We start from the raw sequence: 25,170 nt of genomic DNA, 5'->3' as shown, positions 1-25,170 counted from the left end.
GATATTTGGGTCTTGACATGTATGACAGCAACACATTGCTTTGGTTCAATGCTAACAGGTTCATAGGCAATAGCAAAGCAGTGGAGGTTATAATTTTACATGCAACCAACTACGCAACCGATAGCTGAAAGGGAATTATCATGTATATTAACAACAATCAGAAGCCTCTCCAAAATCTACAAAACAACGGAACCTCCCGCTTTTACAGGTGATGCACTGAGATACAGAATGAAGCACCTGAACAGCTTTTTTTTTTTTTAACTGACATTCTTTTCCCCTTAATCCAGCACCCATCGACTTTACCCTGATGCTCTTAAGTGCAAAAGCTTAGGTCTTGATCATGATTTTGTTATGAAATAAGATGGTGAAAGTTAGTGAGGCAGTGTCCGATTTCCAGAGTGTTGGGTGTCTGCTCAAGTGAGGCTGCAATTACAACAGCACCGGCTTTTTGCTAGGATCTAAAGTGTTTTTTGGTGCTGTTCCCTATTTCTTTTCCCTTCCCATCAATTGCCTACTGTCACTATGACGACAGTAAGCCTGCAATACAGCTGCAAGGAAGGAGAAAGGGGGAGCATGCTCCAGCTGAGAGGGGAGAAGTGACTCAGCGGGTGGGGGGACAAGAACAGAAAAATTATACGGGAAGTTAAAGGGATGCAGTCAGGAAAGAGGAGAAAATAGAAGGTCACACTGCCTCTTCATTCTGTGAGGCTCATGTATTAGAGGAGGGAGTGTTCAACCAAAGTGTTTGTCATCATTGTAATTCAAAATAAAACAAAAAGCAAGAATAAACATGCCACAGAGATAAAAGCCGCAGTTCTCTCTCCTGCTTCACATACTGCTACCTGACTAGCAGAACCTACTTAACAGAATTATTTTCAGACTTATGGACATGTAAACAAGAGGAGATTCTGTCTGAGACACTGATTGTTATCATGGAGGAGTAAGAAAACAAACAGATGGAAGGACAAGAACCACTACAGAAAGCAAAGGTAACTGCTAGAGTAAAGATGTCTAATTAAAAATGAATGCACTTCTTGGCAAGTTCTTACTATGCTTAAGCACACAACTGCCCTCTGGGTTACAACTGAGTGTTCTCTTTGTTAAAATGTGAAGGCACAAACCAGGATTAGGCAGGGGTACATTGTGTTCCTGTAGTGCAGAAAACAGAGAAATGAGATCTCATTTCAAAGGTACATTTTTGTTATTCAAGTATTCAAAGCTTTCTCAAAAGCATGCAGAAAGTTAACTAATACTTACAGTATCTATAAGTGTACTTATTTACAGTTATAGAAAGATAAAGATCGTTAATAAATGATTAATACGCAGACATGGCTAAAGTAAAGCATTACCAATGGATACATTACTATAAATTTTACTTTTTTCCTTACAACTTCTGTAGCATTTACAGCCTTTCCTAACACCACACACAAATTTGGACTAAAAATCTGGGGCAGAATGCTTTGCCATTCTACTTCCAAAGTAATTTTCTAGAGTTTTTTGGGGGGTGGGGGAGGTGGGTATATGTGTGTGTGGGGGGGCAGGAAGGAGTGTGTGTGTTGTGTGTGGTATTTTATTTTTAAATGGATATCTACCAATGTCTTTATGTTAGATACTATCACACAAGAAATACTGAAGAGTTCAGTGACTTCAAAAAACTCCTAACCCATACCATGATGCATTAGTTCTGTAACAGTCCTATATGCTTGTGGATCTATTGGTATTTAGAAAATGTAAACAGTTACAGACAGTTGTAGTTAGAAATGACTGGTTTCTACACTCTATATAAACCTAAACTAGCCATTCACACCTACAGTTTCAATTGATAGCCCAATCCTGTATTTAAAAACCTTCTATGGGCAGCAGTGAATTTCTTGGTGAATTTCATACTCACTTTCAGGAGGCTCAGAATTGTTGTGAAATCAAGAGGGGATTACTAGATTCCAGCTGGCTGACTGAGATCGCTGAAATTGCTCATAGGACTGCTACAGGAAACCAGTAGTCTGGAAACTTTTTCTGTAAGTGACTGTGCAAGCTACACCTACCCAAATGTTTATAATCTGTATTACATGTAGTATACTAAAGATAGATTCCCAAAGAGAAGTGATCACAGTGGTTAGCTAGCTTTTGCAGCATGGCGCATCAGCAGGCATCTCCTTTTAAGCATACATTTAATTCCTTGGAAGTCAGTATGATAAAAGTTAAACACATGACTAGAATTCTGGATGACGCTTGAATCAGGTGTCACTTTAAAAAAAAAGTGTCCTGTTCCAACAGAACAGGATTTTAAAATTTTCCAAAGCAGTATTAAATTACGGAAGTTGACTTAGGTCTTTCTCAATCTTGCAGTTTAATTGTTGTGATGTAATTCAACTGATAACAGTGTCAGTATAAATATGAGCACTACTAGATCTAACTTCTTTTCTTTTAAATTAAGCCTGAGATAAAAAATGATTAAATACTTTATCTGAACTCTGAAAACAAAAATGCTTATTTAATCTTACTCAATTTCAGAAAGAAACCTGTGGTGATATTATCTTTAGGAATGTCATTTTATCTATAACAAATACAAGGTCTGCAGAAAGGATATTCAAGGAGAAAACATCTGACATACAGGACTCTTCAGCCACAGGTGTCCAACGTTTCTACTTGTTTGTGGCATCTGTCACACACCATGTCAAGTACACTTAAACTGAAGAAGAAACTGGCTGTAGAGGAGAAAGTTGCTTAACCTCACAGACATCTCCCCTTCCAAGTTATTGATTAATCTATAAACACCAGCAACATTACGGAAACACTTATGTTAACATCCTTACCAGAGATGTCATTGTTGCTACAGCTTGCTTTCCAAGGATGACAATACACATGGAAATGCCTGAAGCCATTGGGAACTCAAGAAAATCTGCCATTCACAAACTGGGAGTCATACATTAATTTCTGCAAGAACAGAGTTAAATTACAGAATGCTATCATCTATAATTTACTCATGTACAAAGATACTGCTTTAATAATAAACAGTGACATCCAAACTGGCAGAGAAATACAACTAGAACACCTGAAGATAATTAGGAGAATTCATTAATAGAAATTAAAAAGGACTTAACCTAACCATTAAAAATACAAGGGTCAGAAACGTCATATAATCACTGCTTATTCCTTGCTGAATTACTGAAAATCACTTTTCAAAAGGTAGTAACTCTTCTATAAATAAGTTTGCAAGTCCGTACCACCCTTACTACAAGAGGAAAGGAGAAAAGAGAAACAAACCTTACAGCAATAGTTTTTTTTGGAAGTAGTTGAAAGTGGGACAGAAAAAATGCCTTTTTTTCAGCAAGTTGTAAGAAAAGTCTGGATATCTGCATATCAATCACATTAACTTATTCATGCTATCATTTGAAATATGATGTGGTGCACCTGTGTTGCAAAACACAGACTTATTGTACTAAGTTAAGAGATGGACTTTAGCATCTCATTATTCAAAGACTATCTTTTAGCATCATTAAGTATGCCAGAGTAATGAAAGAAGTCCTAAATTAGATACGAGTTTTATATGTAAGCATTCTTTGATAGGTATATTGATTGATTTTTGTTTTTAGTGGAGTAAAACTGGAAAGGATTTTATTACTTCTTTTGCAATGCAATTTTTCAAACGCAGAATCCTTATCCCCAAATTGCCACAGTTCCCTCTGTTTGTCTTGTTAAAAGCTCTGAATATTCAGAACACAGCAAGTGGCCACAGGATTCTGAACAGTCGATGCAGGAGCAGCTGACAGAACATACTACAAGACAATCTGATTCACAGGGGTTTGGTTTTTTTCCTTAGCTCTCTCTCAGATACCAGACTCAGAAAAGCAATTGTACGTGTGCTTAAATTCCTTAGTCTTCAAGGGAAGTCCAGTTTATTTCATGTTGAGTTCTTTCCTGAACAGAAATCTATCTTTTACTTAAAATAGGTAATAGCCTGTTAGTCATTGAGTACTGTTAAACATTTTGATTTATAGTTAAGTAGTATTATGCACACAATATATAGTAACATCATTGAGGTAACAGTATGCATGAACAAACTGACGTGGAGTTACAAACATAAGTATTTTTTAATGCAAAATTTCTTTTCTTTCTCCAATACTTCTTCTAATTAATTTGAAAACATATGTAAACCTTTGATACAGTATTACTTTCTTCAATGGTAAAGAATTCTGGGCAATCTGTTGTACTTGGGATGTTGAAACTGTGATGCCAGGACATGCTGAAGTCATGTGGTATGACTCCAGGATGGCAAACGTAAGACATGAGTTAACATACAGAGAAAATAAAAATACTTACAGCTTTGGATACCCTTTTCTTGCAACACATAGAGCCTATGAACTCTTAGCACTGAGATTCCGAGATATGGTTTGAGATGACAAAATATAAAAAAGCCTACTTCTGTAGGTACTGGCAGAAAGCTTGCAGCTACTTGGCTTTTTCATCAGTGCTTAATAATAGAATTATTGTTGATATTAAAAAAGACTGAAAACAGGGAAGTTATACATAAGTACTACTTGGTAATCTAGTTCTAAAAAAAACCCCAAAGAACTCAAAACCCAACAACCAAAAACAGAAACAACAAACCAAAAATCAAACAAACCAGACAAATTTTAAACATGATCAAATGCAGTTGTTTAACAGAAAACATTTTTCAACAGACTGACTTCTGGCAATGGCTAAGGTATCAACGTATCAAATAACAGGAGTTCTTGGTGGAATGCTGCGGCAGAAAAAGATTGATGCAATTTTTTGACATACAAAAAATCCAAGAGTAGTGGGCAGAATTACAAAGACTTATTTCAACACATGGCTTTGTTGAAACCACAAATACTACAGGAAGTACTGGAGTTTGTATTCTTACAAGGATGTTGTGAATGGGGAGATACATAAAAGAGCTACAAAAGTGACTTGAGGACTGAAGTATCTTAGTGAAATACACAAGTGAATCAATTTATCTAATCAGAAAAGACGATGGTGACTTGATTACCTGCACTTTGTGGGAAGAAAATACTGCTTAATAAATACTCTTCACTCACATGGAGGAAGGCAGGAAAAAAAGCAATTTTCAAATTGTCTTCCCCCCCCCCCCCCAATACATTCAGGCCAATTAACTATTAGTACTAATTACCAGAAAGTAGCAGAGCCTCTGTGACATTTTTGAAATGTGCATGGTATTTTTTTTTTTTTTCAAACAGAAACTGCTGAGCTCAATATGAGGTATGACCTCTCTAACAGGTACAGAAGATTAAATTAAGTTAATGATCCCTCTAGTTTGAAGGCTACAAAGATAGTCATAATGCTGAAGTTTCACAAACAGTGCTACCTACCAGTGAAAAAGGTTTGCTGCCGGCATTAGCTGCTTAAGATATGTTGTTCCCTTGGCATGCTAAGTATATCAGTTCTGTAATGTATGACATTCCCAGCCACCAGCCAAGAACTTAAGTAGTTAACACAGGAATAATACTAACATCATCTTAACAACAAACACAGGCTTAAGCATTGTTAAGTCTTCCTAAAATGGCTGCCTTAAACTTTAATTGAATCAAGACACTAGACAGATAAGAGACTACCTGATTATGCCTTTACCAAATTTATCTTTCGCTGATCAGTAAGACCAACTACTTTTGCCAGCAGAACCAACCTCAAGAAATGCAGTCGTTTCTGGGAAGTCTGCTAAAAACCCCTCCCCAATATCAGTACCCTTCACTGACATGGCCATTAGTTTCCTGGAATGCATCTCATTTGAATAACTTTACTTGCATGCAAATGAGAGAGATCTCTAAATTAATTCCCTCATCTTGAGCCTCTTGCCACAGCAGTAGCAATTCTTTTCAGTATTGCCCTTTCCGACAGAAACAAAGAAAAAAAAAAAAGCAAAAGTCCAAAGGCCAGCTACATTAACAACTAACTTGTATACATCTATCATGTGGAACTGCACTGCCTCAGGCCAACAAACAAATTTAACTAGGTGAGAAAGCCTCCCACAGAAGTACCACCTTCCACATTATTTCAGACTTGCCAGATGCGAAAAGGTAGAAAAAAAAAAGTGGGTTGCTTGCTTCTTCTGTTTCTCTAACTTGACGACTTCTCAGCACAGGAGTGGAGCATCCAGACCAGACTCTTCCTCCTAACTAAAACTCTGTCTCATAGCACACCCCTTAGAAGGTAGGATAAAGCACAGTTCAGTCTTACTCCTTTTGTCTATATAATGGGTTTCACCAACACTGGTGAAACAACCGAGATAGTAACAACAGGATATTATCAGATGAATACTGCACTGCAGTTCAAAAATATGAAGAAAATATTAGTGAGATGGACTTGAGTATGAAGTTAAAAATAAAAAAATACCCCAAGAATACTTTTCTTGGAATTCTCTTTATCTAGTCTTCCAGGTGCCCTCAACTACTGCCTATTCTTGAACTCCTACGTGCACAGTCTTCTTATTTTCCACAGTCTCAGAGTCAGGAATTTGCTCTGCCACAAGTCTAAGAAACAGCAAATACCATGTTACAACTCTACATAAAAATATGGATTTAATATTAAACCAGTTCAGAGAGAAACCATAATCCAGCACACTGTTTTTTGCACAAATAAAATAATTTTCTATGTTATATTCTATTATCATAGCTTAGAGTATTCAAGAAGAAACATTGTTGGAGGAAAAAACCCAAAGTTTATCGTTTAGAAGGAATAAGGTTACATTTTTAGCATTCATATTTTAATGCAAGATACAGTATTTCATATTGTTTCACCTGCTTAAAATAAGAAGCAAAACCTCCACAATTTAACTTCATCTTATGAAATCAAAACCCAAAACAAATGGAAACTAAGCTGCTGCTTTCTAGTAAATTAAGGAACACGTAATTAAAGTTTCCTGGATTCTCCTTTCATACAGAACACCCTTTTAGACATGATGGTGCACCTTTCAGGTGACTACTCCTGAAGAATTATTATCTATTTATTGAGAAATACAAATAAATTAATTTTGATCTCTGATTTAAGAGCTTTAAGTTATGAGGATAGTGATTTTACGACCAGAATTTGATGGATAGTAACTAGTATGTAGCTTGAATGTTACATGTTTTTAATGCCCTTGTCAAAAGTATAATGTCTATTGCTGAAAGAAAGCAATGCACTAACATGTAACTCAATACAAAAATAATGTGATAAACAGAAGAAATTCTCTGCATTATTTCCTCCCTCGAGTGTCTAATTACTGTTACTCAGTTCAGTCAACAACAGGCTGACATGATCACACCACCATAGTGATATTCAGTTCCTCCAAAACAGTCAAGGGAGGTTTTAAAAATTATACACCCAAGTCTAAATTATTATTCTAACAATACCGGATAAATTTAATTGTTATTATTCTCTTGAATGACAAGGCAGTCTTAGATTTTTCTTCTCATTACTACACGTTCATCCATTACATGAAGAAAACAAGGCTGAAAGAGCAGCGTTATTCCTCCGACCTCTGGGAAGTGTGTAAGAGAATTACACAAGGAAGCCAAGACACTTCACAAAACTTTAAATCTCAATGCAATTAGTCATTTACATGTGTATCCCAAGTTGACCGCATAATATTAAGGGCATAACTGGTCACAGTTTGACACAACAGATAAAAGTATTTGAAAGATTATTTGAAGTGCTAAAAACAACACACAGAGACAGATGGAGAAAGACATGCTAAACTATTCACACAGACCTGTTTTCCTGCCTTTTTAGTTTTGTTATTTTTTCCTTGGTCAGAAGCTAGTCTGGACAAGATTAATTTCATTCTGACAGTATCAACCATAATATAACTACTAGTTCCAAGAAAAATAATAATGGAAAACCCAAACATTTTAGAGCTGACAAGCTATTTTAATTTATAATTGTAATTAACTTCAACATTTAAATAACTTCTCAAAACCAGCTGATGTTTAAATTCATGTTCTACTGACTGAATATTTCATTCTTCCACAGATGAACTGAATGCAATGAAATCTCAGCCATGGCATATCTACTCCTCTTGATGATCTTATTAATTCAGATAAACATGGATTTGATTTTCTTTATGTATTTAAAAGACACAGCAAATCACACTGATCTGTAAGTTACAACTGAAAAATGTTAATCCCAAGATACAGTCATCTTATTTTTATGAGACCGGTTTGATAATAAAATTATTTTCTGAGTCAGGTTGCTGTTTGAATTTCCACAGAATTTATTTCCTTTACTTCTAGGTCCAAAGGCTAGAAAAGGCTAGAAAGGTAGCCCTTTGTTACTCAGCATATATACACAACATGTTCCATTGTTTAGGAAACACAGCAGAAGATAGCCTGGTGCCTTTTAAAATATATCATATAGATAGTATTAGGAGTAAAACGATGCAAACACTAGATCTGCATTTTCACCTTAGGGAGCTGGGTCTTTGGGAATATTGAAACACTTCTAAATTTATTTTATACATATTGGTTCATACATACAGACATGCATACTCCCTTTTTTTAGTTCAGTGTCAAAGGCTCTCATTGGAGCTTTCCTTCATCCTTTCAAAAAGACATCTAAATAAGGATATACTACTAAATCTAGGTGAGCAAACTAAGCAATTCATGGTGTGATTGTCTAAACCGTTCCTTCTCTATTTTGAGGACTGCCTGAAATCACAGCCTTCATCCTGCAATAATTTCATGTATATGCTTAAATTAAATACTATAAAAGACATACACATCAGTAAAGTTAACATGTCCCTCAGCCTTGCAGGGTTAACACAGATCTCTAATTCTGTAATCTGTATTTAGATGGAAGAAATAATATGGGCCTTAAGCTACAGCAAGAAAGATCTAGCATTAAAGGGTAGTGAAAGACTAGAGCAACTGAAAAAAAAAAAGAATGTAAGAAAAATCTCCCTACAGGGAGGTTTTCAAGAACAAATTAGGCAAATATACCAGGCAAGAACACCATCTATAGTCAAACCTACCTTGCAAAGAGAACACAGATTAGAAACCACCAAAGATCACTTGAAACCTAATTTTTCTTGATTCCATGATAAACTGTAAACTCAAGTAGCAAACCAATCAAAAACTAAATGTACCAAAACTTCAGATGCATTTGTTAACTGTTAAAAAAAAGTGGCTGAAGTCCAAAACCTACTTTTCTTGAACACTGAGACTGGGATCAGCTAAAGGAGATCACTATCCAACAGTCAATACTGCCACTAAGCAACACCAGAACACTACTTACTGCTATCACAATTGAGCACGTTTGTTGTGAAATACTAGAGGAAAAGATTAAATCTAAAAAATGAGCAAGTGCAGCCACTGTTCAATAATCTATCCATTTAAAACCAGACAAATATGTATATGACCCTAAAAAGGGACAATATAATGCAATTCTAAATTCTATTCTGCTTTATTCTTATGCAATACATCAACATGGCCCATCCCTTGCCGTGATTGAGACACAGGACACAGCTTGATACAAGCCAATGCCATTTTAATTAGCCTAACAGCATGATTATATACACACAAGCAGTCGTTGCATCTTATTCTGATTGGTCCAAAAACTTGCTTATTCTATAACTGTGTGGCAACTGTGTGGCGAAGATCTCACGCTAGCTGTTTAGCAATTCAGCAACAGTTATAGACAACGTCTGCAGTTCTTGCACCACATCCTTGAGCAAGCTGACAACCCCCCTGCCTTATTCCTTGTATAGTCTCAACTTGATACTTAGTCCCTGTTTCTATACCCTTTGGTAATTTCTCACGTCCCTTATCGCCAGGGCTTGTGACCCACATGCTCGAACACATTTCTTTCAGCTAACTGATTGTTACTTGTGGTCCTGCTTCCCAGGCCCCCTCCTGCAATCCCTGATGGTGTTCAAGGCTGGATGGGGCTTTGAGCAAGCTGGTCTTGTGGAAGGTGTCCCTGCCCATGGCAGGGTGGTTGGGACCAGATGATTTTTAAGGTCCCTTCCAACCCAAACCATTCTATGATTCTACGAACATCTAGTACGCACTACATATTTATTATTAAAAGATTTTAAAGAGCGGTTGAGTAAATTTGCCACAAAAGTTCTGGGCTGATAACTTAATATCTCAGTTGTAGCGTTTAAAGGCCTGCATTCTAATGTTTTATTTGGAAGTCACTCAAGTACAAGTATAAAAGTGAAAGTTATAGGCCTATTTACCTACAAAGTATTATAAGACTTCATTTAATCTTGTTAACAAAATACAGAAGAAGGGAAGCATCTCTCCAATATCTGAAAGGAGACTGCATCAAAGAATCAACAGAGATTATATGGCACTGAGGGAAAGAAAGTGTGCTTCAATATCAGAATAAGAAGCTTGAATCTGACATGTTGGGAAACAGAAACCCAGTGAACTGTCCAGAGAGAACTGTGTCACTAAACAAATTTAAGGATAGTCTAGAAACATTCTGGATTCTGAAAATGAAACCTAATTAACAAAGAAAAAAGCACAACCTGGAAGTTGTGCATTACAACATCTTCCTACCCATAATCCCCATCGTATCAAGATCTACTGTTATGTTACTCTGATAAAGTTCTTCCTCAACATAAAAAATGTCTTTGAACTATTTCACTCCCAGAAAGAGCATTCTTGATGTGCCACCACTCATGCTGGTCATCACTTTAGTCTCTTGGGCTACTTTAATAGTTTTACTTGTATCCAGCTTCTGAATGGAGCTCACAACAGGGTGCAGACCTAATTTCCAAGCCAAAAAAATCCACCCCTGTGGGTACCGTTTTCAAAAGGCAAAGTGCATTTGCCTTTCTGTGTCTGCACGTTGTATCTCAGGTTTTCCTTACATCTAGGCAGCCCCTGGGCTGAAACAGATAGAGCAGTTTAATAAGCATTGCTTGTCAAGCATTTGACTTCAGCTGGTTCACCTGGATATTTGCTTTGCTGTAGACTGTCCCTAGCAACAAAAGACAGTGATAGACATTCTGGAAAAACATATATGCACAGGAACATAAGACAAATTAATTAAGTTTTTTTCAATTGTTATCTGAGGACTTTTTCGAAGACAATCAATTTCATTCTAGCAACATCATTCAAAACCCTATGTTTTTAATGGAGGCCAATTTAGAGGCCACTTCTTTACATATCTGTGTTGCTTCTCTTGTATCCTTTGATAACACTAAATATTAGTTCTGAAGTTGCGTGGTGACAGTTTCTTGTCAATGCTAAAGGATTACCCTCCATCAACTCCAGTCAGGTGAACATCTGTTCTAACTGGGAGAGATAAATTTAAAGAGTCATTAAGTCTTTGCCCAATTCCTCAGAACATCAGGAGTAAGACTTAGTAAAACAGCTTTACCTGACATTTACTCTTAAAAATAACTGGGAACAGGCATCATATACATGTGGCACTCGAGTGGGAGGCGTGGAAGACTTTCTCCTCAGTTACACTTTATGTAACTTCAGTAAGATCAGCGGCACTCTATGGCTATAACCAGATGTTGAGTCTGGTCTTCAAATTCTAACAATGGAAACGAACCCATAGAGATGTACAGCCTTACTCTGCTTATGCTGCAGAACAGTGACACCCACTGGCAGCAATAGTTTAAATAATTAATTGTTGCAGTTTGGATCTACTTAAGTACAGGAGCCAAGAAGCTTCTCTTGAGAAAAATTCGTCCTAGTAACAACCATCCAAACTTACCTGTTGAGTCACCGCTACCACCTGAGTTTTCAGAAACTGAACTCCTAATAGCATCTGGAGTAACTACAGTGTAACCCTCTGGAGGAAGATTCACTGTGTACTTTCTCCTTGAAGACGTAACTGTATTGTCACCACCTACAAAACAGAAAAAACAAGGTGTCTGGCTATTGATCTCAGCATAGATTTTCCTCAAACCTTTTCCCAACTATTGCAATGATAATAAGCAGTCTCAAAAATCCTTAGAGGAAAGGGAAGTTAGAGGAAGTCAGGTGTGGAACACTGACATTATCATATAACAAACACAATTTTACTGAATTCCACAGCAGCTGTAAATAAACAAATACTCCACAGGTTAACGCTTTCCACCAGAAACACCTTTTTTCCTTGTGTCAGACACTCTCCTGTCCTAACTTCAGAAGAAGCTTCAACTTACAGTAATATTTTAAGAGGCAATCAACACATTTTTCCCCATTCAGCATGAGCAGATACTATTACTTTAAGAACTGTTTTATAAAAGATGGATGGATGGAGAGATACAAGCTGATAACAAAGTGATAGAAGCAACAGAAAAAGAAACACAGAACTGTGGTTTGCCCATCTGCAGACCTTTTAAACATTGCCTATACTGTTACGAAGGGGACAAAGATAAAGGGAGTTTGAAAGGCACACTTGACTAAGCCTCAGCAGTGCCTGCCCAAGAGGGCTCATCTCCTCATCCTTCCTCTGCTTCTTTCTTCAGTGTGTGGGGGAAAAAAGTGCCAAGGGTCAGCTCTCCAACTGTTTCATTGTATAAGAAACTACTTCTGATGATGAGAGCAGACTGTTTTTGTAGGATCCCTTGTATCTTTAAAAGGTATTTAAAAATACATGCAAGAGCGGCAGCATAAACTTTCCAGTTGTTCACCAGACAAGAAGTAGCTCTGTAGGAATGACAGAGAAGCCTCTCTGCTTGTTACATGAAACCAGTCCAAATAGCAGACCGATTTTTTTTTTGCTCAGTAGTGACAACAGTAGGTATCAACCACAAGGAGGGAGACAAAAGCCTTTCAAAGAGGGCCAGGATGTCAGGGTGTCTCCAAATGCTGCAATGTAATTTTAGACTGTTCAGTGTATTTTTTGGTCTTGCATTGTGGTTTTGTTTCTTGGGGGTTTTTGTAGATTTTTTTTTTTTTTAAACAGCCAGCCAGCTCTGTAAGCCAGCAGACTCAGCACTAGCCCTCCCTTCTTGGGGTCAATTTGGCCCTTTAAAACACAGACAGAAGTGTAAAATAATATATGGTACAAACATCGGCAAGCAGACACAATTAACCTCCTTACATCACAAACTTGCTACCAGATCCCAGACAATCTGAGTCTATTATCAAGCTACAGCTACGGTTGGACTAATACCTAAACATTTAAAATATCTGTCTAATAGGAATAATTCTTGTTAGGGAACTATGTTTCTAATATGTAATTTAACTATACATATTGTATGCAAATTTGTAATTTAACTATAGACTGATATTTCTCAGCATACTTCAAAGAGTTCGGCATGACTAATCATCTTAGGCAACTATGATAAAGTACATTTCAGAACATTCAAGGCACTTTTGAAAAGCTGCATCACAGTTGTTTGCATCATCAGGATGTAATAAATCATCAGGATGTAATAATTCTGTTTTGAGAACACATTAGAAAGTTGTCAGTTTTTCTTAAACAAGCCACAAAATTTCAAACTGGTATTGGTGATTCTTACTTTAAGGGAGAACAAAGGAAAGTAAGTCATACAGAAAGATGAAGAGCAATTAAGTAATTTGGAAAAAGATCCACCAAAAATTAATTCAGAATAATTCTTCAGCAGATCCTTTCTATGAAGATGATGCCAAATCACCGAACTGGCAGTACTTGCATTGATTTCACACCCACATCCCCCCCCCCCCCCCCCCCCCCCCCCCCCCCGGGTTGATTAATGATGTAGTGCTAATTGGTGACAGCTTTAAATTATAAGGATGTACAAATGTTTCTTGAGATGCTCCCTTCTGAACAATTTCAAGTTTCCCCTTTTATCCCTTTACATTTAGGTTTTGTAAAACAAAGATGACCGTGAAAACATTAAACTCAATTTGCAGCAGTCCTGACAAACTCTTTAACCATAAAAGCAGTAGATATACTGTGATATTAACCTCCCAGACCAAAGAGTTACACATGACAGAATTTGAAGGACTATATAGAACACCTAATCTTACAAAGAACAACAGTAACAACTTTTACTATGTAAATGAGCAATGACTCAAAACAATTTAAGTTGACCTGTTTAAATGGGAGTTCCCAAGCCTGGCACCGTGCTTCCCCCTCTTTTCTGTTTAAGCAATAGCCCCCAGTGATGGTTGTGATGGCTGCATCTGGCCTAAGTTCGAATCTGGGAGACAGATGATAACACAACAGCTAAGGGCCATAGATCTGGCTCAGCAGCTGACGGCTAGTTGCACATGTGCCAACCAAAATACAACCAGTATGCAAATATGACTAGAAATCAATCACCTTACTCCCCAACGAGCAGACAGCCCAGGGCCCGTTGCACCCTCCTGCATGGCTGTGAGCTGCATGCCAGGGGCTCCCCTTGAATACAGACACCCCTCAAGGTTACTCCTCGAGGCTGAGAGATTCCTTGCCACAACAGATTCCCGTTAAGTGACGAATAGCATGCTAAGCTTTGAAATAGTAGCTAAGTGATGTAAAGGACTGACTGCAGAGACTGAAAGGATTGAAAATGTCAGGGAGCAAGTACAGAAGTAAAATCTTTAGATACTTGATCGATGATGGGCAGCACAGTGATTTCTCTAGAAACCTTAAGAAAAAAAAAATGAGAAAGCTGAAAATGCTGCACTCAAGGAGAAGGAGTTACAACAATTAACAGGAACTTTAGGATATTGGAGGAAGCATGTACCTGGATTTTCTATCATTTTCTGTTACAAAAAGGCAAACTCTGGAAGTCAGAAGAACATAGAGAGGCAGTCAAAACTCCAACTGAAGAATTAAAAATGTATCAGTTGCTGGGACCAGCACAGCCCCACAACACTATTACAGCAAAATGAGGTTTCACCAAACGTGCTACTTACTGCAACCTCTTCCAAACTGGCCCTGATGGGCCAAAAAGACCTTTAATGTTTAGCTCAACTACTTTTAAAGAAACAGAACAACGATACTCTGAATGGGAAAAGGTACTTTTATCTTTAGTCCAAGCAGTTAAATGAGTTTAGAAAAATACATCAGGGACAACCTGTGCAAACTAGAGGACCATTTCGTTTACTAGAAGCAATCCTAGAAAAGATTTCCCCAGAAGAAGTTGCACAAAATGCCACTATCAGAAAATGGTAAGCCTGCCTAACAGAATATACCACCCCCCACTGACAGTACATCAACAGAAAACATGTGGTTTACAGATGCTTCAGCAGAAAGGGTAAGTGGTAAATGGCAATATAAAGGCATTGCATTAGATACTATCACCAGTAAACAAGTAATAGAAGGTGATGGCAGTGTATGAGTAGGAGAAATAGGAGCAATTGTTTTGGCAGCACATAACAGAAGTCATAGACGTAGACTCTTACACTGTGTGGGCTGGTGCCACACAGTGGCTCTGTGAACGGGAAACCTTGAATTAGGAAGTAAATAGATTCCCAGCCTGGAGAACCAAAGATAGGCAATTACTACTAGATATAGCCAGAAAAACACTGTTCAAGATGTGACAGGTAAAAGCTCATGCTAAGGATAATCAACCAGCCACAAAGTGGAATCAGAAAGTAGATGAGCTAACTAAAATCAGGAAAATCACCTTAAATCCTGAGTGGTATTGATTGGGAGAATGCTTACATTAAAACTTAGGCCACACAGGTAAAGCAGCACTCTGCTGCACAGAGTAAGGGCTGGCCTATGAACACAGGAAAACTTGTAAACATATCCTTACATAATGTCTCCAGTTAGACTGAAATTACAAGCATATCACCCTTGCTAAAACACCACCTCTACATATCAATGACAGGAAAATTTACGGTCTACACAGCACACTGATTATATTGGACCATTCAAATCCCCTGTGGGATATCAATACATTCTCACAGGAGTGGGATTAGTCTCCGATTTGCTTATAGCAAGTAAGTGTTGGAAAGTTAATGGGCAAAACACAGTGCAAGGTATATCATCTTGGCTCTAGATTTGAGAGACAGATTCTCAAATCTACCTATTCCTGGTATTACCCAAAGTGATAATGGCTCACATTTTACATGTACGTACGTACAAGATTGGGCAAAAAAATGAGGAAATTACATGGGTTTTCCACACACCATACTACCCTCAATCAAATGTGATGGTAGAAAGAGCTATTGGCTTATTGAAAAGGAGTCGCAAACCACACAAGCCTCAATGGGGATATATGACTTCCCAAAGTACTCCATCAATTAAATAATCAATGCGGGCCCACTGAAAGCCCTGCAAACCAAGCATTCTTCATAAAAACTGAGCTTAGTGCTCCACTTACTGGGAAAAGAGAGTATCTGACAACATTATAGCCAGGACAGCCTGTGATGGTCAAGCTACCATCCACAAGTACTGTGACGTTAACTCAACTTCATGGCCCACTTGTCTGGGAAGCTACCAATGGCAGTGGTGCAAAACACAGAATTAATGCATGATGTATTTTTTCGTTCTTTTTAATGGGGTAGCCTGTTCAGACTCTCCCCACTGAAACAAGTGTCTACTTTTCGCTTGCAGCACCCCACAGGATGGCAAATGGAAATGCTGTGGTCATGCTACTATTCCAAATCCTAGCAATGCTGCTTCTCCTAACCTGTGATGAAAGAACCCTAGAGTGGCCGTGGTCTCAAGCTCATGTTAAATATACCAGAAGTATGGCTATACGCTCCAGTAAGGGAGATTTAAAGCTTTCCAGCACAGTCACGCACAGAACCAAAATATACTAAGCAAACTAATGGAGCTGGGATAAATATGAAGCTCACAAAGTTCCCCAACTTGGAGGAATGGCCAAAAAAGAAATTAAAATAGGATGCCATGCGATCAATGGGTCTACTCATGAGAAGGCATCTCAGATTTCTGTGTACTACATTACGTCAAACAACAGCAAAAGATACAAAACTTTGCACCTCTGAAAGACTGGACTGTTGGTACATTTTTACCTTAATACAACCTGGTTTTGTAGTCTGCCCCTGGGCTCACCATGGTGTGGGACTATCATTTAAATTTAAAAAAAGATATTACTGAGCCTGGTACAACATCTGTCCTAATTGTAAAGGATAAGAAAACTCTTATTCCCCCCAAATTTCTGGAATTGGACGATATGTGATCAAAAGTAGAAGCCAATAACAAGTGTTATTTAATCCATCGTGGTCTCTTAAACAGAATTATTGATACAAATTAGTATCTATACAATCAAACAGACCTCTTTACCATTCCTACATACATTCTATGCAGGACAGTTAGCATGGTTACATGGATAAACCCTTACCTCTCCAAGACAAACAAGGAGAGATGTGACCGGTATCATAGGGACAGAATTTGGAGTCTTGAATAGTATAGATGCTGAAGCACCCGTTGTTGCGCTTGATTTAAATAAATGAGAACAACCATTGCAGTCTTCTCTTTTAGCATTGGGAATCAACCAATGGCTCTAATCTGATGTATTGTCTCAATGGGAAAGAAATAATGAAAGAGACCACCAACTGATTGTGGATGCACTTGGTGTAGCCCAAAAGAACATTCCTCTAGCTCTTAGCTGTATCCAAGCTCAACTATGGATGCAACCTGTGGTAGCAGCAATTATAAGAGAAGGTGAAGAGGGCACCTTACCCACTGAAATTTGAAAGGTACTTTGGGATAGTGCAACTAAATTTGAGAAATAAATCCAGTCTTGGTGGTATTTGGTCAGTTTTACTTACGACCCCATCAACAATAAAGCCACAGCCTTTGCTTCAGTATGCACCATATACTCGGTTATTTTGCTAGGATTAAATCACAATGGAGCTATGCTATCCATTAGAACATAAGAGTATGGGCCCTACAAAACAGAAACAAATAGCAAACTATTCATGTTAACGCATGTGTTGTAAAGGAACAAGGATTTATTTGTGAGAGTAACACTATCAAAGCCCAAGACATTTGTCTTGACACTGAACAAAGCATCTGTCATTTTGAAATACATCGCAATGAAAACCCTGAAACTCTGCTTGTATATATTGGCAAGGGATGTGTTTGTATGAGAACCCTTTGTGATTTTACATTTGTAGATAATATTACTGTAGATACAAGCAGTTGCTCAAATATTTGTGCATTTAAATTTACTAAATTTATGGAATACAACTTTAATTATTCATCTCCTGTTATGTCTTATCAATTGTTACAATCTAACTATACACTGAATCAAGATTTATTGCCTATCCCCATGGGAATGAATCTTACATTGGTGAAGAAACTGTTACAGCATTATGATCTGTGTCAACTGCTAGAACACATCTGAAACAGTGGACAAAAAACTCTAATCATCGTTCATCGTGATACAGAAGAGATAACCATGTACTGGAAAAAATGAGGAAGAGTGGAAGACATTGCTGAGAAACTCTTATTGGATTGTCACTGACAGAAATGGGAGTTTTTAATTTCATGCTTCACCCAGCTGTGATTTTACTAACTCTAACATGTCTACTGCTTATAATTATACTGTATATAAAGGCTGGTACATGATAAAACAAATAACCCAACTTCAACCACCTAAAACATACAAATTAATGCATAACAAATAGCAGTGCTTCACTAACTACTTACCGCAGATGTGTAAAGTGCACAAACTATCAATACACCATTTATAGCACAGAGGCAAGAGGTCACTATACCACCCCTCTGTGAGGGTAAGATGAATTGACTATAATCATGGGGTGGAGCACAGCACTGTGCTTCCTCCCCCCTTCACCTTTTCTGTTTAAGCAATAGCCCCCAGTGATGGTTGTGATGGCTGCATCTGGCCTAAGTTCGAATCTGGGAGATAGACAACACAATAGTGAAGGGCCATAAATCTTGCTCACAACAGCTGAGGGCTAGTTGCACATGTGCCAACAAAAATATGACCAGTATGCAAATGTGACTAGAAATCAATCACCTTACTCCCCAACGAGCAGACAGCCCAGGGCCCGTTGCACCCTCCTGCATGGCTGTGAGCTGCATGCCAGGGGCTCCCCTTGAATACAGACACCCCTCAAGGTTACTCCTCGAGGCTGAGAGATTCCTTGCCACAACAGATTCCCGTTAAGTGATGAATAGCATGCTAAGCTTTGAAATAGTAGCCGAGTGATATAAAGGATTGACTGCAGATATATAATCCTTTAGATATAAACACAGTTGACCAAGTCCAGAACTAGGACTGGATCCATCTGCACCTAGACTCCTTTCTGAGAAGTTTGGAAAGCAAGGAGGTCCTTTTTCTGAACCTCATGACTCAGTGGGAGGGTCTCCCTGACAGTTTTGTCTGACCCTGTCCTCTATCTAGTAAATAATCAAACGTACTTTGCCACTGAATGTTGTTAAACAACTGTTGCATTTAGTATCAAACTTGGTTAAATTGCTGTTTTGTATCAGCAAACATATTGCTACTTCATTTCTGTAACACCAAGTTGCATATTTATTCACCCCATATTCATCTTGAGTAAGTTTACAAACCACAAATCAAGCATTACTCTTTCCTAGTCCTGTGCAAGAATGTCAAACAAAACTGTTACCATATAATAATAATAAAAAAAGGTATACTCACAACTGCATAATCTCAGTGTAGCAACAAATCCTCCAGTCTTACGTGGGAAACCCCCCACATCTAAAGGATGTTTACAAAACCACAGAAAGAACAAATATTACTCTTAGAGGCACTTTTCTTTGTAGAACCTCACACAACTGGCCTCCATAGAGCAAATGGAGGACTCAAGTCCAGAAGTCAGCCGGAACATGTTGCAGCCTCACCAGAACAACCATTGAGTGCACCCAATCTGCCCAAGACTGATCTCTTCCACAAAATTATCCCTTGCAAACACCCAGATATGACTTCTCCAAATGGAAGAAAGTAGTTCATGACCTAAAAGAGTTTTTTTAGAAAAAAAGCATAGGAAGAGAGAGATTGATGCTGGATCAAATCCAAGGTCTGATTAGTTCAATATCATACCTTCTACAAAAGTCATTCTTATTAGGCACTTACTGCATGGTGTTACATTAGATATGGTCTGGAGAAAAATAAAGTTTGAAGAAGGTCTGTTATCTCCTTTAAGACATTTGTACTGAAATATATTTTTACTTACTATGTAAGACAGAACATTACCATGATCTAGCTATTTCTCATTTTTATTACGTGTGACAGACTGAGACTACATCCTGAGAACTATGACAATCCCCAATGCACATATGCACTCCCTCTTTATATCTACATGAGACACACACTGTCACTTCCACATTCATTGACTAGCACGACAAGTGTATTTAAAGACAGTACACATGCAAATTCCGGGCAAGAGAGTTTCTGTCTTCTCAAAAACACCTTCATAAACTGAAGTGTAGCAGAGGCAGTACCAGTGACTAACTGTAGAACATAAACATGATCAGGGTCCTCCTGAGCTGTGGTACTAAAGAATAGGTACTTTTCCAGTTGATCAGTACGACAATAAACTGTCCTTCAGCATAAACATTGTAAGACAAGTCTGGTGATCCTAAACCCCACAGTGCCCCACCCCTCATCCCCCAACGTATACACAGGTTTGTTCAGATCATATCCAAGTTCCTGGACATCAAGCTATAGTTACTTTAGTCTGTCATGGTAAGGTATGTGAGAGTAACTTCGGACATGAGGTGTCATACTGTGTACAATCATCCTCTGCTCACAGGTTGACTTTCACAGGACACTTTTCCAGCCTCAAGTCAACACGAGAGTGCTTTCCACAAAGGCAGAACGTTTTAGCTAAGCAGCCTTCTGTGCAATCAGAAACCATAAAATTTTTCCCTGGAGTGCTGCATAATTCCTGCTGCTTGACCTCAGCTTTCAGCAGGATTCTCTCCTGCAATACTAGGTAAGTCACACTGGGTAGTGAGAAAAAATTATTATAAGCAACCTAGCAAAGGACAGATCGTCACTTACTGCTTATCATTTGTTCTACTCAAATGAGAACCATCGCTCAATAATGGCAGTGTTGTGCTATTTTGCTGGGTGACTGGAGTAGTTGATGAATTATTTCTGCACAAATTCACTACTGCACGAAGGAACTTGCCTCTCACAGAATTATGGAAGTCCCTTTATGGAGAGCTAAGAAAAACAGTAAACTATTACAGCTAATTCCTTTAGCTTGTTTTAACACCTCTAGAGCCCAATCTTACTGATTTAATAGAAAAAATGCTCGCATCTGCAAGTATTAGTGCCCAATCAACCCCCCCCTTCATTACCTATACCTTATTGAAATAAATAAGAAGAGTCACTCAAGCCCGTTTTTGGCTGAAGAAGATACACTCCCTTCCTGAAAGTCTTTATGTCTTTCTAAATAATAAAAGCCTACTGAATGTCTATTGGACATCTAATTATCTTATGTTACATTATTGGCACCAGTACCTGTAACAGAATACTGAAAAAGTATTTTCTTCTGAAGAGTTCACTTCAGCTTTAAAATTTTGAAGATGTCTGCTATTCTGTTTTGAATTACAAGTTTCCCTGATTGCCAGGTAAAACTTCAAAGTCTATATTTCTATTCCAAAATTACACAGATCCAAACAACAAATTAATGAAAGAAAAAAACAATCATAGTTACAGGTACAAGTTGTGCTCTGGCTCAGAAAATCCTCAAGTAGCAAGCTGCTGGAGAACATCGTGAGGAAGTAGTAAAATATGCCCATTTTATTGCAATACTGGTTTTGACAATACTATTGGTCACTACATACTAGTGTAGACAGCAGTAGTGAAATCTTTTGGATTGACCTTAATTTCTGCTACTTCATTCAGTTATATAGAAGCAGCCCACTATCCTTTGATACTCTGATCCTTGAACATCCTTTGATGTTCAAGAAATAGCATGTTTTCAGTACTTTCTCAGATTTGTTTTGTAAGGGCATAGCCACATTACAGAACACTGCACCCAATTCTTAGACTGTATATCATTTGTGTCTGGTAGCATGCTGACACTCAAGTCGGTTCATTCCAGCCTCCCTCCTGACACTTCACATCACTAAGTGCTTCACTTCATTAAAAAGAGAGTCTAGACAACAGTGGTTGCTCCCTCTTCTCAAATAATGGAAATGACTATAAAGTAAATGAAGTCAGTAGTTATGTAGGGTTTTTTTCCTAAGCATTCCTTTTTATGGGTTTTTTTTTTTTTTTAATATTTTTTAAACCATTCTGTTTTCTGTTAATATTTCCAGTGGAATAACTGCAATGTTATCAATGAAAGAAACATGGTCAAACTTGGAATTTACAGACCTCATCACCTCAAAGTTTTCAGAGAGGGAAAAGGAAGGGAAGGGGAGATGTTTGATGCTCACAGGACTAGAGCATTAAAAGAAGAAAAGAACTTGAGAAAATCCTCAGAAGTACTTTCTCATCATTGTCTTCTCCTTTAGCTTCATGGAAACAAAAACTTCAGAAGGAAACTATGCTCAATAAAGATATACCTATTTTACAAGGCCTGGAGTTGGGATGGGAAACTTGTAAGAGACAAGGAACAAGAAAGCTCAGATTAATTTCCCTCACCACCTCCCACATGTACACTAATTCAGCTATTTATTTTTTTAGACACCTCAAAAGGCCGTATAATAGCCCATCTTATTGGAGACAAGACTTAACCATTACAACTCAGCCTCAGTTTCATTACATTAGAAGTGGCAGACATTCTCTGTCATAGAGAAAAGCCAGATCAAAAAAAAGTACAAATCCTTCTTCCTCTTGTTCTCACTCATTGTCTGAGGAAGAATTTTTACCTATGAACCATTAACACCTACATTCCCTTGGAAAAGGTAATGAAAATAAAGTACAAAACAGAATGAGGGAACCAAGAAGCAGAGCACCTTCTAGCATCTAAGTACTGGCATATGGCAGTTTTAAAATTACGAGATAGCTTATTTTAAAAAAGTGGTCCAAGCTATTTTTTGTTTTCTGGAAGTTGAAGTTTAGCTGTTATTTGTTTTAACTTAAAAGCTTCAGTATCTCATATGTCCTAGTCTATGATTATAGGCAACATTTTAAATGTCTAAGAATTCTAGTTGTACAAACAGAATAAAGCTACCTTAATGTTAAAACTTAGCTCAATTATTTCTACTTGTGCTGCAGATCTTAGCTGTTCAACATACTTTTCAAAAGCCAAATACATCCCTGTCAATTTATTTTTTAAAATAAATGCAACAATACTGAATCTAAAAGGCCATGTCTAGGTTGCAATTAAGTTAATTACCCTCACTGATTAAGTCCCAGTAATAACATCATCAATTACCTGAATGAAACTAGACCAGAAAATAAACAAATGTGCTCATCAGAATAGAGGTAAACAAAGTTTAAGGTTTTAAACTTATTTTCCCTCAAAACGCATTTTTTTAATTCCATAATCAGAAGTCATCAGTAAGAGTCCATTCCCATTTGTGTACAAAAATAATGCAAACCATAGAAGTACAAAACTGTTACGGAAAATTATTTGCCTGAAACTTAGTTCAGTACCAAGTTCACATTAGAAGCATTTCCACTTTTCAAATAACAGTTAGAGGGTACAGTTGGTAGGAAAGACAAGCAGGAAGAAAGCATGCGTAACAGCAGCAAACATGAAATTCGAAGAACTACGATTTTGACAATGGCAGCTTTAAGCAATAAACTTCCCAATGTAAATAGGAACAGGAGAGGCCTCTCATACAACCTGTTTTGTCATCCACTTGTTAAAAACAATTTCAAACAGGGAGAAAGGGTGGACAGTAAGAATGCTAACACACAATTACTATATTACAGTTCGATTCACCTTACAGCTGTCTATCAGCTCTTCCCTACCAGAAAACACTCCACTTCATCAAGTTCTTACACAAGCCATTTTTCTGTTTCCTTTCTCAGGATAATTACTTTTCCTGTAGCTGGCTACATTGAAGTTTAGAGCTTGTTTACACTTAGAGCTAAATCCGGCATTTTCTACTCCAATTAGGGAGCCGCTACACACTAATAGATGAGCTACTTCTTGAATAGGTTCCACTTCTCACAGAGGCCAGCAGACAGACTTCTCTATGACAACTGTTTGAAATGAAGATATAGAAGAGAAGAATGAGTGAACGTATATACATAAGAACACTGGAAAAGAAAGGAATCTGACAACCAGCAGCCAAAAAAAAAAACCTAATCAAAACCAAAAGCATTACTACAGGAACCGGAGACTGAACTGCAAGGTTCTTTTTCTCAGAACAGAAGTTACAGATGTCATACATACAGCCAACTCAGGCTGAAGACAGACAGGTTTTTTTGTTTGTGTTCTGCTTTTGATTGTGCTCCCCCCACCCCAACCCCCAAGTCTCTACCTTCCCCTCAAGCATATAGATACCAGCTTTTAAATCTGGTTGGGCACCATTTCTACCATAGCCACCAGGGTTTGGTGTCTTCAGTCAAATACTCATTCCTGGATCCATCTGTCCCATTTTCACAGTACGATGCCACTGTAATATAGCATATAATGAGAGAATTTTTTAAACCCTTGAGAGAAGAACATAAGAGTGTGTGACAACACTTTGTTGTACAATAATTATAGTCTCCACTGCTCTTTATCTTATTCGCAATAGACACCTTTTCAGAGTAATTAACTAAAATGAAGCTGAATTGTTTAACGAGTCTCTAAAGCTGTTTGCTACACCGGGTACTGCTAGAGTTTTAACTTCTCAAGCATATGCACTTCATCAATTCGATCAACTAAAAGCCAGGGCTGTCCATGTATATTTTTTAGACAAGTTGTGTCTTCCAGGCACTTCTGCCACAAACTTAAAAGTTTTCTATAACAGAACGCCACAGGAAGACAGGATTAGGATGAGTAAGGACACAGTTCAGATGGTCCAGTGATGCTTTCTTAAATTATACTGTCAGTATTAACTTCAAAAGTAAGAACACACACACAAAAAATCATCACACAGCTGTACTGAATTTTGACAGGAATTCCTCATAGGATAACAATGCTAGGATATTTCACAGTCAATAGACATTCTCATTTTTAATTAATATGCAGTAAATTGTGTATTATCTATTTATATAGCTAATAGGAATTCCCTTTTATTACTCCTAAGTTTTATGAATTTTTAAAAGTTTTTTAAAATAGCTTAGTATTTTTCTTCATTACCTCTTACTTAAATGAATGAGACAAAACATCAAATATGTTGTCTCCAGAAGATCTGAGACTCCACCTAGGCTCTCTGCATTTCAATTTCCTTTTTCAGAATTAGGGAAGATGCAAAAGCAAGAAGTGG

The 25,170-nt window shown here is 37.7% G+C and overlaps 1 protein-coding gene across 1 annotated transcript in view; it reads right to left on the bottom strand.

Moving 5' to 3' along the window:
* Window positions 1-25,170, bottom strand: part of ERICH1 (glutamate rich 1) — a 76,428-nt gene that overhangs the window by 27,973 nt on the left and 23,285 nt on the right. Inside the window, exon 3 of the mRNA XM_040598397.1 lies at window positions 11,692-11,826. Coding sequence (XP_040454331.1) covers window positions 11,692-11,826 — 135 coding nt within the window. The remainder of the gene's footprint in view (window positions 1-11,691; window positions 11,827-25,170) is intronic.

This window comes from Falco naumanni, chromosome 6 (genome assembly GCF_017639655.2).
Source record: "Falco naumanni isolate bFalNau1 chromosome 6, bFalNau1.pat, whole genome shotgun sequence".
Taxonomy (NCBI): domain Eukaryota; kingdom Metazoa; phylum Chordata; class Aves; order Falconiformes; family Falconidae; genus Falco; species Falco naumanni.
Note: the sequence above shows the minus strand (reverse complement) of the source record. Positions and strands in the feature narration are given on the sequence as shown.